Here is an 18,854-nt window from a genome sequence, read left to right on the forward strand (position 1 = left end):
TTTCTGAATGGTAGTGTGTGTGTGTGTATATGTGTGTATATATATATATATATATATATATATATATATATATATATATATATATATATATATATATATATAATATAAATACTTTTAACTTATTTGTATGCTAAGTAATTTCGCCAAAATTATTAATTTACAAAAATGTACAGGACAGGATTTATTCTGAAGCATCACAAAAACATGCAACCCGGAAGTAATTTGTTATTCTTGCCTGTTTCACATCGGTCTGCGCCATTATAATGATCTTTGCTACAATAGCAGCACAAAAATAGACACTTATTGTCTTTTCTCGTTTTATCTTTTCGTTTTACTTTATTTTCCCTCGCCGTAATGAGTATTTAGTTGTTATCAATTTATTTTAGTGTTTGTAGTTCACATTTGAAATTGATTAGAACGACGTAATCCCAGTGAGGGTTTACGTGGCTAGCTAGGCTAACAAGTGAGGCTAGCTAAACTAGAAACGCCAGCTGCCTTGTTTAGCAGGTTGAGATAGGTACTTAGTTTTGCTCAATTCAAATTAGCAAGCGAGTCAACTACATTTTGAACCGTTATATTTTATGAAGACATGTAAAGCCTGGTTATGGTTGACGTTTCTGGAAACAGCTAGCTAGTAGCTAGGTAGCCTGTCATACTTTTCATTCTGGCTGGGAATATTGAGCTGTCCACCCAACCTTAGCTAACCATTCACCAACTGGCAAAAAAATCACCATGGACTTCGAAAATGTCTTGTCAATCGCCTCCCAAAACCAGGGCCTCAGTAGCGTACCGGTGAGAATAAAGCTTTTGTTAACATGAATGCATATTTGTAAATAATATAACGTTATGGTTACAACCAGTAAATTAGCTAACTAGTCTGCTTAATGTCTCCATAGCGTTTACCTACTCTGCTAAGTGACATCCACGTTGGCTGTCATTCGTCGAGCTTGCTGGCCAGAATAGGTGCTAGCTAGCCATTCGTTTGGAATGCTTTCTGGCTTGTCTAGCTTGGCCCGGTCTTATAACTTTGGACTTAGCCTTATGCCATAAGTTATGTTACCTATACACAATCTTTTATAACTTGCTGGAATGTATTCACATAGGTATCTAGTGACATGTTTATGGACATGATAGTAGCTATTGTAGCCTTGTTTGAGAAGATCATGTTTTCCCATGTATAGGCTGTGATAAACAGAAAAAAAAGCATTATTGCCTGATTGTGTATCCCAACTCATTCTTTAAATTATTAATTTCCCAAACGACTATTAGGTTACACAACTAACCATCCCATGTTAATCTATATTTATCAATATTTTAATTTCACATTTCTTTGCAGAAGCGGTACAGTTTACAAACTGGACCACCCAAAAAGGACCCTAAAGTGAAAGGTGTCAACTCAGCAGCTGTGCAGGCTTTCCTAAAGAAACAAGAGATGGAGAGTAAAAAGAAAGGTTTGTTTTTAAATCAATGTATCTGTATTTAGTAAAGTAGTGTGAAATTATGTTGCTTGCTAATGCCGACGCATATAATATTCTGTTGGCTTAATTGAAATGTGTTGTAATGTTTCCACAGAGGCCATGAGTATGAAAAAGAAAGAGGGGCTTCTCGCCAAAAGGGTGGAGCTAAAGTCTGACCGCAAGGCTCGAGCGATGGCATCTCGAACCAAGGACAACTTCAGGGGCTACAACGGCATCCCTGTGGTGGAGGAACCCAAGAAGAGGAGATCAAAGGGGGAGAGGGGCGAAGAGCAGCAGAGGAGTGACACTTACGACGAAGATGATGAGGACACGTACGAATACGCGCAGACTGACTCTGAGCCCGAGCCAGAACCGGACCCGGAACCCCAGATACCCAGACAGGCTGTTCCCAACTCCAAGCCCTCAAAGAGACCCAGCGGACCGTCTAAACCCGCCCCTCTACCCATGAACTTTGCCGAGCTGCTCAAACTGGCCCAGAAGAAGCAGTTTGAGCCAGTGGAGGTGAAAGCCAAGCCAAGCAAGAAGGGCGAGCCGGAGAGGCTGCGGACGGCCGATGAGATACGTGAGCTGGACCTGGAACGCAAGGCTAAGCGGCTTGATAAAGGCAGCAGAGACTCCAGACCCCAGGAGAGAGAACGAGATAGAGATGGGGACAGAGATAGGAACAGAGATGGAAGAGACAAATCCCAGGCCAGCTCAAGCTCCTCAAGAAAAAGCACTTCTGATAGAGATGTAAGGAACGGGAAGCAGCCACACAAGAGCTTGTCGGAGAGGCCCGTTCCCAGTGGGTCGGGGAGGAAGCCAAAGCCCCTGCTGCCATCTTGCTCGTCGAGCGAAAGAAACCACCACGGTTCTGCCAAGCCGTCTCAGGACAGAGACAGAGATAGAGAAAGGCCCAAAGCAAAACCTTCTCAGAGCTCCTCTTCCAGCTTGTCAGGTGCCTTAAGCAGAAAAGCCCCCACCAAAGGAGCCTCCTCTCAGGTCTCAGCCAAACCTCCCACACCCAGGCCCACTTCAGCAGGCCACAAACCCACTGCCACAAGTGACCTTAACACCCCCAGGAAGGGAAACCCCTCACTAACTCCAGGGCGACCCGGCAACTCTGGGATGAGACCCAGCACAGCTCTGAGTTCCGTCCAGGCTAGACCACAGGGTTTGGGCCAAAGCAGACCACAACAAGGGGGCTCTTTGGGGCAGGCTCGAGCCAGCCAGGGCAGCTCAGTGAGGGGAGGACCCACCGGAGGACCCTCCAGGCCCGGAAAGGGAGAACCGGCGCGACCTGGTGGTAGCTCCACGGCAAGACCAGCGAGTAACGGACAGATGAGACCCACTGCAGTTGGTCCTCCCAGGCCAGGGGGGCCACCTCAGGCCAGGCCGGGTGGAGGTAGTGTCCAAGGTCGCCCTGGTGACGGAGGGGTTAGACCTCCAGGGAACGCACCCGGTCGGCCTGGGGGTGGGGGACCCGTGCCCAGGCGGCCAGCCAGCAGTATGGGCTCCGGGCCTGGGAGACCCAAATGCACTTTGGTGGCCGAGACCATCTCATCCAAGACCTTTGGTGGAGGCAGGGGAGCGCCACCTAGTAGGCCAGGCATGCCACCTAGTAGGCCAGGCATGCCACCTAATAGGCCAGGCATGCCACCTAGTAGGCCAGGCATGCCACCTAGTAGGCCAGGCATGCCACCTAGTAGGCCAGGCATGCAGCCCAGCTCAATGATGAGACCTCAAGGTAAGGACTAGAAGGAGAAAATATTAAACTTGACATCAAGCTAATCTAAAATATTTATTGTGAAGGTTTCAGCTCCGTTGGTGCAAGATCGTAAAGGATGTCACTCCATGACAATGCAGAATAAACAAGTACTAATATAAAACACATTTGGGGGATAAAAACACGATAATAAAGCTAGGGTCTTGGCGTGCAGTGCTCTGTGGAAGACATGAGCACTGCAAATCTGGGGAACAATGAATAGAGCCAAAAACAGGAAAATCCTTGATGAGAACCTGATTGAGTGTAAACAACCATAGGTGCTTCTACAAAGTATTGACTCAAGGGTGTGAATAATGTAATTGAGATTTCTGTATTTCATTTACAAAACATTTGCGAAAATTTCAAAAAACATGTTTTCACTTTGTCATTATGGGATATTGTGTGCAGATGGGCGAGAAAATATATTTAAACCAATTTTAATTCAGGCAGTATCACAACAAAATGTGGAATAAGTCAACGGGTATGAATAGTTTCAGAAGGCACTGTATAGAAATATACTTCACTTGGGGCTGGTTTCCCGAACAGATCAAGCCTAGTCTTGGACTAAAAGGCACTTTCATTTGAGAATCTTCATTGAGCATGCTTTTTAGTCCAGGACTAGGCTTAATCTGTGTCTGGGAAACCAGCCCATAGGGTGAGAAATACTTCAAGAATGATGTGCAACATACTGTTACAATGATCATCTAGAATGGTCAGTAGAGCTTGGATGATAAACTGAAAATGATCAACACCGACTAAACCAACCGTTTATCGAGGCAATTTTACTGAAGTCGTTAAAAAAAGTTGCTTTTACTAGAATGTGAGGTTTTAGAAGGAACGTCTTCTAATATGGGCTGTTGCTAACAGGACAGAAAATATGGGCTATTGCTAACAGGACAATTGATAACATTTAAAATAGTAGGAGTGGTTTTAATGGTAATTTAAACTATGGTAATTTTCCATGAAAGATTGTGGGACTTAAGTGTTTTTGTGGTAGTAGAATAATTTGAAAAAGTTTTACTTAAGCGAAGCAGTTTAAATATAGTCAAAGTTACATTTAGTAAAGTAATTGGTCTGATTACTTTGATAGACTACTATATCAACCTTATTACTTTGGATTGATGGGCAGTTAGATCACACATTTCATCAGAAATAACCACTGACTACTACACTTTTATACACTCTCTTACTAGAATACGACAGTATATGAAAACTGTAATAATGGAGTACAGAAGTGAAGTTGTCAATGGATTTAAAAAAACGTATTTTATCACAATGGTTTGAACAATAGCAGGATGTTCTTGAAGTCCTCTCTGATCCTCCTCCAGCCCAGTGGGAAGAGGGACCCACTGGCAGGAGAGGGGCACCCCTTCCCTCGGAGCACCTCTGCCCCCAGGGGGACTCAAGTCGAGTAAAATTTGAATCAACTTTAAGTTATAAACAAAGAAAGTTGAAAGAATTTGCAGGACATGATTTTTGTCTGATTTATGTAGTTGGACAATCAAAACAATGCCTCAAACATTCATATCCTTATGGGAATGTGATTTTTGGGTACTCGCCTTTTAACCAATAGATTTGTGGACAAAATGGAGCTGCAAATGAGCCAAATCTACTTTTTTCTCGTGCACAAAACAAATATTTTAGCTACAGCAGGTTAATTAGCCTAAATGGTATTATTTAGCCATCATTAGCCCTACCCTTGTGTCCTATAATCAACAACTACTTTAGATTTAGTGTTCATCAGTATCTTTTACTATCTGTAATGATCCTAGTGTTGTCCATTTAAAAAAAATATCAAAGAAATCTATAAGCTAATTTGGCAAACCATGTCTATGATAGCTAGCTAGCTAACTTGCTCATAAACATTTTTCTACATGCGCAACACACACATATCAATATTATGGTCCCTAAACATGTCCACATAACGTTTATCAACGAAGTCACATGACTGTGTGGCTCAAAAGCAAACCGCCCTCTGCTGGACAGATGTCCCTAACACATTTATACATTTTCTGTGGGGTGCCTATGAAAACGTGGTAATTTGATTGAGCCACAGGAACTGATTTGTCATTGAAATAAAATAATTGTACAAAAAGGCTCTTCCTGACTTTCTCTGGTCAAACCGGAAGTTGTTTAAAAAAGCTGAGAGGAAAAGTTGTTGATGTTATTACTAAAACAGCTGTATCGTTTGATTGGCCGAAGATATTTATGTTCTGATCTGAGTGGCAGAGAAGTAGAGGAAGATTTCATGTTTTGTCTAAGTTGTCGGGAAAGTGGTCAAAACGACAGTAGGCTGCTTTGTAGTTTACATTTAATTGAGAAGTTTTTTGGGAAAGGCTTTCCATCTTTACCAGTAAAAGGTTATCAGCATTGTCACTAAAGACGACACAAAGTGCAGACATATGTGGGCACCGCACGCACACAGACAGGGTCATTCCTGTGCCATTTCAGAAGGTTGCAGGAAAATATGAATCACTGTTCATGTCTTATGATTAACATGGGCAAATTAATGAATTTTCAAAATAAAATATATTTTAGGGGGGTTACTAAGCTATATGAAATTGTTATAAAATGGTCATGCCAAGGATCATTTAGCTATTTGATTTTGAATTTTAACAGCACTTAAGGTATAATGAAAATGTGTATATATATATATATATATATATATATTTAAGAAACATTGAATTTGACGTTACTGCTATTAGCCCATAGAAATGCATTGAATAACAGATTCACTACATGGAACAACAGTCTCCCAAAAAGCTTTATAGTTTAAAAAGTATAAAATATATCGAAGTTGTATGATGGCACACTATTCCAGACCGGTCTACACGTTTGGAAGTTGGAATGCCTTTCTAGCTTAAACGGCATAAGAAGAGTAGTTAATCTTTGGAATGCTATGTCAGAAGTATGAAAGATTTAGATTGGGGACGTTTGCTGTCGCAAGTCCCACTAAAAAGTAACTGGTGCTTATGCATTTTTTAAAATGTATCGTTAAATGTATCAGTATGATAATTCAGTAAATGGATTTTGATATGGATTTTTGTCCATATAGCCCAGCTCTAATGGTCAGCCTCCCTTCCCCGTCCTAGACCTCTCTAACACAGGCACATTTTCCAGGGTGTGTTCACTAGGAAGTAAGCGGACCGAAACGGGAAGGAACAACCTGGATTTGTCCAATAAACACTTGTTTTTGTTTTCCGTTGCAAAAGGTGTTGCTATTGTGAAAAACGTTTTACCACTGTGTGCACTAATGAGTACACCCCGGTTTTCCGCAGGCATGATTCGTTCACCAATCACCTCGGCCTACAAGAGGAAGTACGAGGACGAGGAGGAGGAGGAGTACGACTCTGAGATGGAGGACTTCATCGACGATGAAGGGGAGGACCAAGCCACAGTCTCCAAACACATCAAGGAAATCTTTGGCTACGACCGGACCAAGTAAGGCTCTCACATTTTGGTTGTACTAACCTTGTGGGGACACAATTGATTCCCATTAAAAATCCTATTTTCCAGAACCCTAACCTTAACCCCAAAACCTAACCTTTAACACTAATTATAACCCTAAAACCCCTAGAAGCACACACACCGTCAAGGTCTTCTCCAAATAACCCTAGAAGTGTGATGGCTGTTTTTGAGGTTGTCTATAGTTAGGTCCTCTTCTTGTTTGACATTCCCAGTTAACTGCATTTCACTCGTGTTTAAGTTTTTTGAAGTCACACAAAAGCACTTGGTGTAGCTTGTGGTTTGTTCCATTCGACTTCAAGGTCCTGACTAATGTGTTTTGTGTGCTTTTTCTGCCCTAGATACAAAGAGGAGAGTGACTATGCATTAAAGTTCATGGAGAGCAGTTGGAGAGACCAGCAAAAAGAGGAGGCTAGGAGGTAAGCCATTGGTGAGGGGAGATGAGACCACTGGTGTGCTCTAGGACTGGTCCAAAAACAACCCCTAGTCCCTACCCCTTTGGTGTACCCATCAACCTATTGTTTAAATTGATTATGCCCTTTCAAATCTGCTAATATCCCAGGAGAAGGGGCTATGGGTTTGGATCCAGCACGAGAATGTTGTTCTCTTTATGACAATTGACAAACCCACAGGGTGTTAAATTGTGTCCACCTTACTTGAGTATATATTACACACAGTTTCGTCAGCCGGGGATTGTCAAATAACTGTCGGTCTCACGGTAATTGACCGTTAATTAACAAACAGATTTAGCATCTCCTGGCTTCCACACATAGCCTACAAGCCATTTTAAAATGTTGAATAAATCCATGTAATACAGCCTACACTTTCACAATAAATCCATTATTTTAGACGGGTCTAAAGAAGCATGATATGAAGAAAATGTAGTCTATTTCAGAAGCAAAGAATAGCATACTCTGAGTTGTCCTTATGTTAGGCACTGATCTGGCTATGCCATATGGCTGTGGGCTACACTAGTTCATTTAGCAGACAAGATTTGCTTAGAATTCTGTGGCATTATTTTATATTGTTCTGTAGTATTAAGAATACAATTGAACAAAGCTGAATAAAATAAGAAAGGATATTCTCTCCAAACGATTTGAGGGAGTGCGCACATGCAGCTATTCTGTGTTGAGCGCCGGTTAACAAAGAAATAGGTACTCCTATATACTGAATTTAGAGTTATTAATGTAACTTTAGTTATTCTACAAATGTCTGGCTATATGTTTAGATGTTTAATACATTGTAAGGCTGCATGATGAGGCTCTAATGATGATTTGAAAAAAGTCGCTTGAAAGGCATGAGCTTTGCTTTGTTTTTTTGCGCAGGCTGTACTGTACACACTCCAATAGTCTCTCATTCACGTGGTAGTAGGCTATAAGCAAGAATGTTCCATTAGCGGAAAACACCATTATCAAAAGTGACCTCATGTAAAGCTTTTGTTATAAATGTGCATTTTTATGGTGAAAATTATCTTCCCCAAATTTGAAACTCACACACTGCTTATGAATGCAAGTTAGGCTCTACACCCCTTGTAAAGCGGATTAATGTGATTCATTTTAAGATGTTATTTGGCCACTTTAGTTGTGATGCAAACCTTATTAAAACATATAGGCCTATGGGCTAGGCTACATGAGGTGTGTGACTATGATTAGAACAAGTCGCAAAAAAAATCATTTTCTTATGCTGGGTATCATTCACAGGTGATAATATAGAATTGATAGGCTAATATATCAGACTATTCTTGATTGAATCTGGTCCTTACATATACTAAATAATATATGTGACATTTGTTAAGATTTAGAATGGACCATTATTATGCACCCGTATCGAAACGGGGCAGCGGGAAAAAATACATGTCACCTATGCAGGGATCCTGAATGGCGCAGTGGTCAAAGGCACTGCATTGCAGAGGTGGCACTACAGACCCGGGTTCGATCCCAGGCTGTATCGCAACCGGCCGTGATCAGGAGTACCATAGGGCGGTGCACAATTGGCCCAGAGTCATCCGGGTTAGGGGATGGTTTGGCCGGGGTAGGTCGTCATTGTAAATAAGAATTTGTTCTTAACTGACTTGCCTAGTTAATGAAAAATAAATAAAAAATGCACGTAGATAGCGAATGGAGGACGCTTTTCCCCGTGGTTTATTTTCATGCCTGCCAGGTAGGCTATACTCCTGTTGTAAATGTAAGCAATGTGCTTAATATTAGGAAAGTTGAGAAATAAATATACTAGGCCTAGCTGATGGGATCCTCCTCTTTATTAGCGGCCATAGCGCTGTTATCTCCCGCAATTGCAAAGCGTATAGAAATGTTGCGCAACATGAGCTCATGAAGTGTTTGGTTAGATTTTCAAAAGCATTTGCATTGATGTCAGAGTGATTAGACGAACAATATAATGCTGAGTACCAGTTAGCAAGTTTGGTAGGCTACTAATGACCAGCAGCAGCATCAGAGCTTGGAGAAGACTAATTACCATGACTAAACAGTCACATGGAATTTGACTGCCTTCATGACTCGTGACCGCTGGTGTGGTGGTATTGTGGTCACTACAACAGCCCGATTCCCATCCTCTAGATGCTGCTGTTATGCTCCTGAAGTTGCCGGTAATAGACTACATCAATTTCCAATTTATATGACCATTTCTACTGATCTGCGTGCCCATTATTTTCATATAGAATACGCCAGTATGAGTCATAATGCCCATAAAACCTAGCGGTCAAACAAGGAAATGGTTCCAATCGTTTTTCCAGCATTCATTTTACCCATAGGGGATTATAGAAACACTTAAAATAAGTGCTATGTTTTGTGTAGGCTTACCCCGGCGTGACGTTTTGATAGCTGTGTAAATCTCTCAAGGACAAGGTGACTTTTATCAATATATTCGCCCCCCCCAAAAAATGTAATGCTAATTACATACTGGCGTATTCTATATAAATAAAGTCGAGTATATTGATAAAAGTCACCTTGTCCGAGAGAGATTTACGTGGTTATCAAAATGTCACACCAGGGTAAGCCTACATGAAACACAGCCCTTTATTTTAAGTGTTTCTAAAATTCCCTAGGGGAAAAATTTAATGGTGGAAAAAACGATTGGAACCATTTCCTTGTTTGACTACTAGGTTTTATGGGTATTATGGCACCTCCACCGTGGGGCTCTATGCACATTTTCATGGAACTGTTTCATTTCAATTATAATAACGTTTTTGCCATGTGGTTAATCTAAAATCTATCTAAATGAAAATCATACAAATCTAAAATTTGCGATAACATCTTCAAAATGTGTACACAACCAATACCATTTTAATTCGATTTTAATGCAAGAGCGCCCGCCTCTGCACAATGGATACATTGTATAATACACCGTGAGCCATGAGAAGCTAAAGAACTTAGCGCAGAACACAGAGATCTAGTGTATTCAGACCCCTTGACTTATTCCACATTTTGTTACGTTACAGCCTTATTCTAAAATATCTTTTTTAATTCCCCTCAATCTACACACAATACCCCATAATGAGAAAGCAAAAACAGGTTTTTAGATATTTTTGCAAATGTATAAAAAAATGAAAACAGTAATATCACGTTTACACAAGTATTCAGACCCTTTACTCAGTACTTTGTTGAAGCACGTTTGGCAGCGATCACAGCCTCAAGTCTTCTTGGGTATGACGCTACAAGCTCAGCACACCTGTATTTGGGGAGTTTCTCTCGTTGTTCTCTGCAGATCCTCTCAAGCTCTGTCAGGTTGGAGGGGATCGTCTCTGCACAGTTATTTTCAGGTCTCTCCAGAGATGTTCGATCAGGTTCAAGTCCAGGCTCTGGCTGAGCTACTTAAGGACATTCAGAGACTTGTCCCGAAGCCACTCCGTCTTGGCTGTGTGCTTAGGGTCATTGTCTTGTTGGAAGGTGAACCTTCACCTCAGTCTGAGGTTCTGAGTGCTCTGGGGCAGGTTTTCATCAAGGATTTCTCTGTACTTTGCCCTGTTTATCTTACCCTCAACCCTGACTAGTCTCCCAGTCCCTGCCGCTGAAAAACATCCCCACATCATGATGCTGCCACCACAATGCTTCACCGTAGGGATGGTGCCAGGTTTCCTCCAGACGTGACACTTGGTATTCAGGCCAAAGAGTTCAATCTTGGTTTCATCAGGCCAGAGAATCTTGTTTTAGGTGCCTTTTGGAAAACTCCAAGTGGCCTGTCGTGCCTTTTACTGAGGAGTGACTTTCGTCTGGCCACTACCAGAATGATGGAGGCCACTGTGTTCTTGAGAACCTTCAATGCTGCAGAAATGTTTTGGTACCCTTCCCCAGATCTGTGCCTCGACACAATCCTGTCTCAGAGCTCTACGGACTATTCCTTCGACCTCATGGCTTGGTTTTTGCTCTGACATGCACTGTCAACTGTGGGGACCTTTATATAGACAGGTGTGCCTTTCAGAATCATGACCAATCAATTGAATTTACCACAGGTGGACTCCAAGTTTTATCTAAAAAATGATCAATGGAAAAAGGATGCACCTGAGCTGAATTTCGAGTCTAATAGCAAAAGGTCTGAATACTTTGGTAAATAAAATATTTTTTAATACATTTTCAAAAATGTCAAACCTGTTTTCGCTTTGTCATTATGGGCTAATGTGTGTAGATTGCATTTTTATTTAATCAACTTTAAAATAATGCTGTAACGTAACAAACATGTGAGATAAGTCAAGGGGTCTGAATACTTTCCGACAGCACTGTATGTTAAGACAAGTTTAAATCAAATTTGCTCTCGAGTGGTGCAGCGGTCTAAAGCACTGCATCTCAGTGCTAGAGGCGTCACTACAGACCCTGGTCGATTCCAGGGTGTATCACAACCGGCCGTGATTGGGAGTCCAATTAGCCCAGCGTCGTTAGGGTTTTGCCGGGGTAAGCCGTCATTGTAAATAAGAATTTGTTCTTAAGTCTTTCCTAGTTAAATTTACGATGAAATAAATAAAAACATTTTTCACCATAAAAATACACCTTTAATAATAAAAGCATTACATGCATAATCGCATTCGCGGGCACTTTTGATAATGATGTTTTCCCGCTAATGGAACATCCGCGCTTATAGCCTACTGCCTTGTGCGCATTGCTGCTTATAATGTGAAGAAACAGCCTAGTAGTTTATCAACATTTTAAGTTAAACGTTCTGATCTGTTGTGCCAGCCACATTGCGTAATATATATATTTTTTTAAATGCTAGTGGTTGTATTAATTTGGAATCTATTGCATACCAAAACTGTCCCAGACTGTGTTTGGAATATTTATTTCTCACACAGAATAGAATAGGTCAACTTTTGTACTATGGGGGATAGTAGATTGACATAGGCTAGTGCTTTTGTTGTTCGTTAGGCCTACTCATCTTGTTGGCTGACAAAGTAAATGTGGACAGTTCTTCCAATATCTTCAATATGCACCTTGGAATTGGATAAGGACACATGCAGTTGCATCCCTGATGTGTCTGTCTTCACTTGTAGCCTGTGAGAAAGACCCGATTATGTGATCGAGAGCCATGTGAGTGAGAGGCGCTTCGGATTGCGCAGCAGTCAGGGAGAAGGACACAACACAGCACTTCGGGCCAAGGGCACAACGGCCAATGGCCGCAAAAGGCATGGATTTTTTTTTAGGGTGCATTATGGCCACAAAGGGGATGCCGCCGTGAAATTCGAGGCATTATAAAGTGCTTGTCAAAAATTGTGAATGAGAGACTAATGAAGTGTGTATAGCCTGCGCAAAAAACAAAGCAGAGATCATGCCTTTCAATAACTTTTTTCAAATCATCATTAGTCGGATCATGCAGCCTTACAATGTATTACAAATCAAAAGAGAGAGTTCTACAAACTTTGGGCTAAAGTTACATTAACTCTAAATGAATCATATAGGAGTACCTATTTCTTTGTTAACCGCTCAACACAGAATAGCCGCATGTGCGCACTCCCGCAAATTGTGAATAATTATATTTTATTCAGTTTGTTCAATTGTATTCTTCATACTATAAAATAATGCCACGGAATTCTAAGCAAATCTTTTCTGCTAAATTGTCTAGTCTAGCCCACAGCCATTTGGCATAGCCAGATCAGTAAAAAAGAATACTAGGCTATTCTGTTCTTCTGAAATAAATGACATTTTCTTCATATCATGCTTATTTAGACTGGTCTAAAATATATAATAGATGTATTGTGAAGGTATAGGCTATATTATATGGATTTATTAGACTTTTTAAAATGTAGATGTTCCTAAGTTCTGCATCAGTGGCTTGTAGGCTGTGCAATGGAAGCCAGGAGATGCTAAATGTGTGTTTGTTAATTAAGTCATTTACCTTGAGACTGACAGTTATTTGATTGACAATCACTGACTGACGAAATGAAGTGACCGCCAATCTAGACAGGTGTGTGCCTTTCCAAATCATGTCCAATAATTGAATTTACCACAGGTGAACTCCAAGTTGTAGAAACATCAAGGATGATCAATGGAAACAGGTTGCACCTGAGCTCAATTTTGAGCCACACTCCCCTTGTTGCAACATTTAAAATAATACCCAATACAAAGGGTCTGAATACTTATGTAAATGTAATATATATTTATTTATTTTTTGGGATAAATTTTTAAAACCTTTTTTTCGCTTTGTCATTGAGGTATTGTGTGTAGATTGAGGATTTTTGGGGTGTTTTATACGTTTTAGAATAAGGCTGTAACGTAACAAAATGTTAAAGTCAAGGGGTCTGAATACTTTCCGAATGTGCTGTAGGCTTATATACCGACGCAAGTACCTTCTCTTGCTAACTAGGTAAAAATATCCTACATAAAGCCTACAAACCAAAACATTACAGGTAGCAAATATCCATAAAAAAAAATCATAGAAATGATGTTGGTTACGGATGGCAGTTTGTGCATGTTCTTTCAATCGCATCTCTCTACTCCGCTTGTCTGCAACGAACTTGAAACATTGTATCAACTTGGTCCGGCTGAAGCTCGTGTTAGTAGACAGGGCAAACCCGAGTTGGTGATTTCTGATATATCATCAAAATAAATCACAGCATGTTTTTGGACTCATTCAGCAGTTTTTAACTGATTTAGGTACAATACCATTAGAAATTATTTTTGAAAGTAACATTTTATATTCCTAAAACTTAAGTTGAAAAGCATGCTGTCACTGCTTCCAAAATATATTTTGATCAGTAGCCCTATGCCAAAACACAGCTTTAACGTGTCCAAATCAATAACCAATATGCAGAAACAGTTTGATATATTGAAAACCTATGAGCAAATGTGCAATTATAATATTACTTGTATTGTTTTAAACAAGCACCTTATAAACTGTCACAAGCACATAAATCCTGGTTGTTTTGACAAGTGGCAATGAATCACTCATATTGATTAAATCTGGTTGTACACAACTAAAAAGACATGAAATGGGAGATATGTTTTACCTCACTGGTTAGAGGAGAACCTGCAGAAGACCGTCAGCTACATTTCATAGTATTGTATTTTGATATGGGGGTCGCCGAAAGAGAAACACAACACTGTTTTGTCAATTACTCATATCCTGTTGAAATCAATAGAGCGAGAGGGGGGAAATCCGTTTGCATATCCTGTTAAAACTAGCACAGCTCAAACGACACAGAATCGGGGAATAATTTATATATCACTCGTAGAGGACAACTTGTAAATGACAGCCAGCTCCATTTTGAAGTGTTGCATTTTGATTGAAGTGGATCACTAACGACGTAAGTTTAACAATACTTTTTTGTTAATCACTCATATCATTACATATAGAAATCAATATAACTGGGACCAAACGTTTGGGTTGAATATACTGTTTAAACATACATTATACGAAGGTCACACAGAAACTTGGAATAACCTATACATGGTTGATTTAAATGAGAATTTGTAGAACGTTTCAATCTATATTTTGAAATGGCGGATGTTGATTTCGGAGGCTGCCATCACGGAAAGGGTTACAAACCACGACGAATCACAACCCACCATAGGATATCAACAGGAAAAACGATTGGCTGCTATTTAAGTGATAGTTGACGGTCAAACCTGTGTATTGGTGTGTGGCCAGAGACTTTTACAGAGAGACCGCCCCGAATTATTCATGCCGTTTGAGAAAAGATATTATAGCTGTGTTCTAACATGCTGACCAAACCGGACACGTGCACCAACGCCTGCACGTTGATTTTGTTCACCCACACTAGAAGCGATCAGGACATGCAGGTTGAAATATCAAAACAAACTCTGAACCAATTATATTAATTTGGGGACCGATCAAAAAGCATTAAACATTTATGGCAATTTAGCTAGCTAGCTTGCTGCTGTTAGCTAATTTTTCCTGGTATATAAACATTAGGTTGTTATTTTACCTGAAATGCACAAGGTCCTCTACTCCGACAATTAATCTACAGATAAAACGGTAAACCGAATTTGTTTCTCGTCATCTCTCCTCCTTAAGGCGTTTTCTTCTTTGGACTTTATATGATGGTTGGCAACCAACTTTACAGTGCATTATTACAACTGACTGGAGTGTGGACGTCAGTTCATCTTACAATCACCTAGGTGGGTATATGCTCCTAAAAACCAATGAGAAGATGGCACGTGGGTATATGCTCCTAAAAACCAATGAGATTTGAGAGTCAGGACTTGCAGAGCGTTGAGCGTCACAAATAGAACCAACTTCTATTTTAGCACCTGGCCATGCAGATGCTCGCTGTGGCGCGCGAGCAGTGTGGTCACAATTATTGAATAACATGTATTTTGCAATGCAAGTGGTGTGGTCAGCATGTAAGTCCTGCGACCCCCCCCCCCCCCCCCCCCACCGTGTATGACAAAATCAACAGCAGAAAACAAAAGATATTGATCTGTTTCATGCAATTGATCTTGTCGTCATGTTAACTATAAACTTTTATACTAACTTCACCAATCTGAGGTAAAAAGGTTGTGTAATTCCAAGGGATGTAACTATTCACCAATATGCATCGGTCCCCAGTTCAAATTTTTAAGATATGAGTAGGACCTCAAACCGATCTTAATTTTCAACATTCTATCACTATTCTGGGCCCTCAGAGTTTCCTGCCCCAGTGAGCTCCAGACAGACACAGCCTTATTTGCGCAAGGGATAAGAAGTAATCAGGTATTTTATGACGTGTGTCCACTGGATCGGAGCATGTCATTTTCCCTTTCACACCAAGGCTCAGTGGTTAACTCTTTCCAGCTCTCTCCCTTTCGTTTTCAAATGCAGTGAGGAACTATTGTCATTCTCAGGAGATGTAAAAACACACTTTGTTTACTTGCTGTTTGAGGTGAAGAAAGAATTACTTTGAGAAGCTCCACAGTTTATTAGTGGTGGTGGGTTAAGACAATCATAAATACTATCAGAAATCCCCAAATGACTTGCCTAGTTAAATAAAGGTTAAATTTAAAAAAAAAAGACATTTCTACATTTGCGCACACAGGCCAGGTTGCCTAGGCCTACTTCTATGCGTAATCAGGTGCTCACCCTCAACATTGACAGGAGCGGTCCAAACAAAACACAATGAATAAATTGATAAAACTCGTAAATGGAATGAAATAAACCCAAACTTGTTTCTCACAAGTGTAGTATAGGTTGTGAGCTCTGCAAACAACATGTCCACTTTGACAATCAAAATGGTTAACAACTGTAATAATATATTGAATGCATTAACAGAAATTACCATAACCAAACAAAGAAATGGTGATTTAATGGTAAATGTATTACTGGTAATGGGGAGTTGATAGACACTAACAATCAAAAGGCAAACGATTCACAAAATGAAGTTATGAAACAATGAATTGGCGGGAGAGAGCGCATTCTGGAGAGAGACACGCCGTGTGCATTTTAGCCACACTCCCCTTGTTGCAACATTTCAAATTATACCCAATACAAGTTATCCTCACACATACTGTTGGCCTAAGGAATACTTCACAAATGGTGTCAGGTCCAAAGCAGTAGCCATTATGGAAAACCAATTTAACTTATTTTCTCATTTTCCATTTTATCAAATTGCTTAGCGTGCCAAGGCGAATCTGGCAAGCGTGCCTTACGTTACCAATGGAGTTTGCCGCCTCCGCAGTGTATTAGTCCACTGAGACAGGTGGGAATCAGACAGGTTTCTCATGTGCCATAAAATAAACTATTTGTGACTGCTCCATTTAAAAAATCTGTCGACCACTCAATTAAATGGGGTCAGCCCTATTGTCTTTACTACAGTTGTGGTAGAGGGTTCCATAGAGAAATGCCTGCAGGTGGAAGTGTTTGTCTATTGCAGGGCTGGCCAACCCTGGTCCTGGAGGGCTCCAAGTGTTTTTAGCCTGGTTCAAATAATCCACTAACCATAGTGTTCCTTTTAGATGTCAATACGTTTTATCAGGTATGTTACAGCTGGGCTGGTTCGAAACCAAAGCCTGCACACACTGCAGCCTTCCAGAACCAAGACTTGCCACCCGCAGTCCATTGCTTTTTTTGCCAGATCATGGATTCAACTCACTCACTCCTGTGTTCTGCCTCTCTGTGTGTGCGCTGTCTGCTCTCCTGTGCTATGCCCCCTGTGACTCACCCTGTCCTGTTAGCCTGAAAATGGCTGTCTTCGAAGATCAGGAAGAGGAGAGACGAGAGGGGGAGGAACTCAAACAGAATATGGCCAAGATGAAGGAAACAAATTGAAATCCCTTGTCCCATCTTTGATGCGAAACAAAGGGAAGCCCACTTAAGCTAGACAGTGGTTGTCTGCATGTGTTAACACATCTTCTCTGTTTTGTTTCTCTCTCCACTTCTCCCAGTTTACGCCTGGGTATCAAGGAGGATGAGGAAGAGTTGCGCTTGGAGGAGGAAGCGATGAAAAAGAAAATGCCAATGAATGCAAAACGGAAAAAAGTTTGAGGACACTAAGTTTAACACACGAACACAATGCAGCCTTTTCCTGGAGTGGGGGGGGGGGGGGGGGGGGGTGGCGTAGGGTGAATTTGCCCCTAGATGTCGCTCCTGAGTCAGTTTAGCATTTTCCCTGCTAGTGGTAAGGATTGGGGGAGGGGAAGCTGATCCTATATCTGCACCTAGGGAAAACTTCACCCTGGAGTGGAATGGGGTGGTCAGACCAGTGGCCACTTGCTTCTGTTACATTATTTATTTTTCCCGTTGGAAAGGGGCAGGGTTGCACTATCAAGTCTTTTCCTAGCTGAGCCGCAGAGAGACAATTTAATATAATACCGATTATGATCTATTTTTGAAACCCTTAGAAAATGACAGAGCTCTCATGTAACGTGGGATTGCCTTGCCATGTTGTGAATGGCAATCATGTTGTATTTTTCCCCATACAGAACCAAAACCCACTGGTCCATTTTTTGTATTTATTCTTCTTTAATGTAAAGGGGCAGTCAGCAGTTGAAACAATAAAGCAGTGTCCCCGCCTCTGTTTCAGTAAATGCTGTGGGATGGGGCTGGAGAAATGTAACCACTCTCAAATTCATAGGCTATGGATGCAAGGGCTGACCATCCATGATATCCAAATTATAGTTTTAACCATGTTTTGATTCTATATAGTGTTTGTTTTCAAACATTGGAGTAAAACAAGCTTATATTTTGTGTTCTGTGTGGATATGACAGTTGAACTAAACTCATGAGTCATTAAGTTATATTCCTCAAGAATCAATGGGTACATATCATGAACTTATAAATCAGAAAATGGATGTAGCAACTGCAGATTGCCCTTTTAATGACGGAGAAAAAGAGACATTGCCAGAGACATTTCATGAAACATGTTGCTATTTTCTTGTTTAAAAGATTTGACATAACTTGTTGGCTGATGGTTTTCATTTGCTTGTGTGGTGTGCCTTTGCTGTTTTCCCCCCGTGTTATATTATTTTAATCTCTAGAAGAATATGATCCTATTTGTTAATTTAGCAGCCTGAATCTGCTAATTTAAATAGAAATGTAACTATAATTTCTCATCCTTTTATAGAACAAAATAGCATTCATTTCATACTGAAGCAAATAAAATCTCTCAATGTGGTGGAAAACACTATTGAAAGGAATAGTGAATATTGTATGAATGTTTCACCAATTTGACAGTGTTAAAGGCAAAATGAGTGTTGTCCATGACCATGCAGATATGATTTATTTTCAAACCA

General features: G+C 40.6%; 1 protein-coding gene across 2 annotated transcripts; it reads left to right on the plus strand.

Moving 5' to 3' along the window:
- The first annotated feature begins 245 nt into the window (after nucleotides 1-245).
- On the plus strand, nucleotides 246-18,518 carry spty2d1 (SPT2 chromatin protein domain containing 1). Of its 2 annotated transcripts, none has more exons than XM_039017059.1 (6): nucleotides 246-792; nucleotides 1,337-1,451; nucleotides 1,573-3,204; nucleotides 6,501-6,663; nucleotides 7,029-7,106; nucleotides 17,508-18,518. In XM_039017059.1, the coding sequence occupies exons 1-6, from the start codon at nucleotides 733-735 to the stop codon at nucleotides 17,605-17,607; spliced, it is 2,148 nt and encodes a 715-aa protein (XP_038872987.1). In that variant the 5' UTR covers nucleotides 246-732; the 3' UTR covers nucleotides 17,608-18,518. The 2 variants fall into 2 exon arrangements, with proteins under 2 accessions (XP_038872987.1, XP_038872988.1); XM_039017060.1 differs by having other exon boundaries at nucleotides 17,298-17,626.
- Nucleotides 18,519-18,854: the final 336 nt, after the last annotated feature.

Source organism: Salvelinus namaycush, chromosome 21 (assembly GCF_016432855.1).
Source record: "Salvelinus namaycush isolate Seneca chromosome 21, SaNama_1.0, whole genome shotgun sequence".
Classification (NCBI taxonomy): Eukaryota; Metazoa; Chordata; class Actinopteri; order Salmoniformes; family Salmonidae; genus Salvelinus; species Salvelinus namaycush.

Excerpts from the sequence above, each read along its gene's own strand:
- spty2d1 (XM_039017059.1), top strand. The coding sequence starts at position 733 with ATGGACTTCGAAAATGTCTTGTCAATCGCCTCCCAAAACCAGGGCCTC. Across the intron at positions 1,452-1,572 it reads GATGGAGAGTAAAAAGAAAG|AGGCCATGAGTATGAAAAAG; the intron begins GTTTGTTTTTAA and ends ATGTTTCCACAG. Across the intron at positions 3,205-6,500 it reads CTCAATGATGAGACCTCAAG|GCATGATTCGTTCACCAATC; the intron begins GTAAGGACTAGA and ends GGTTTTCCGCAG.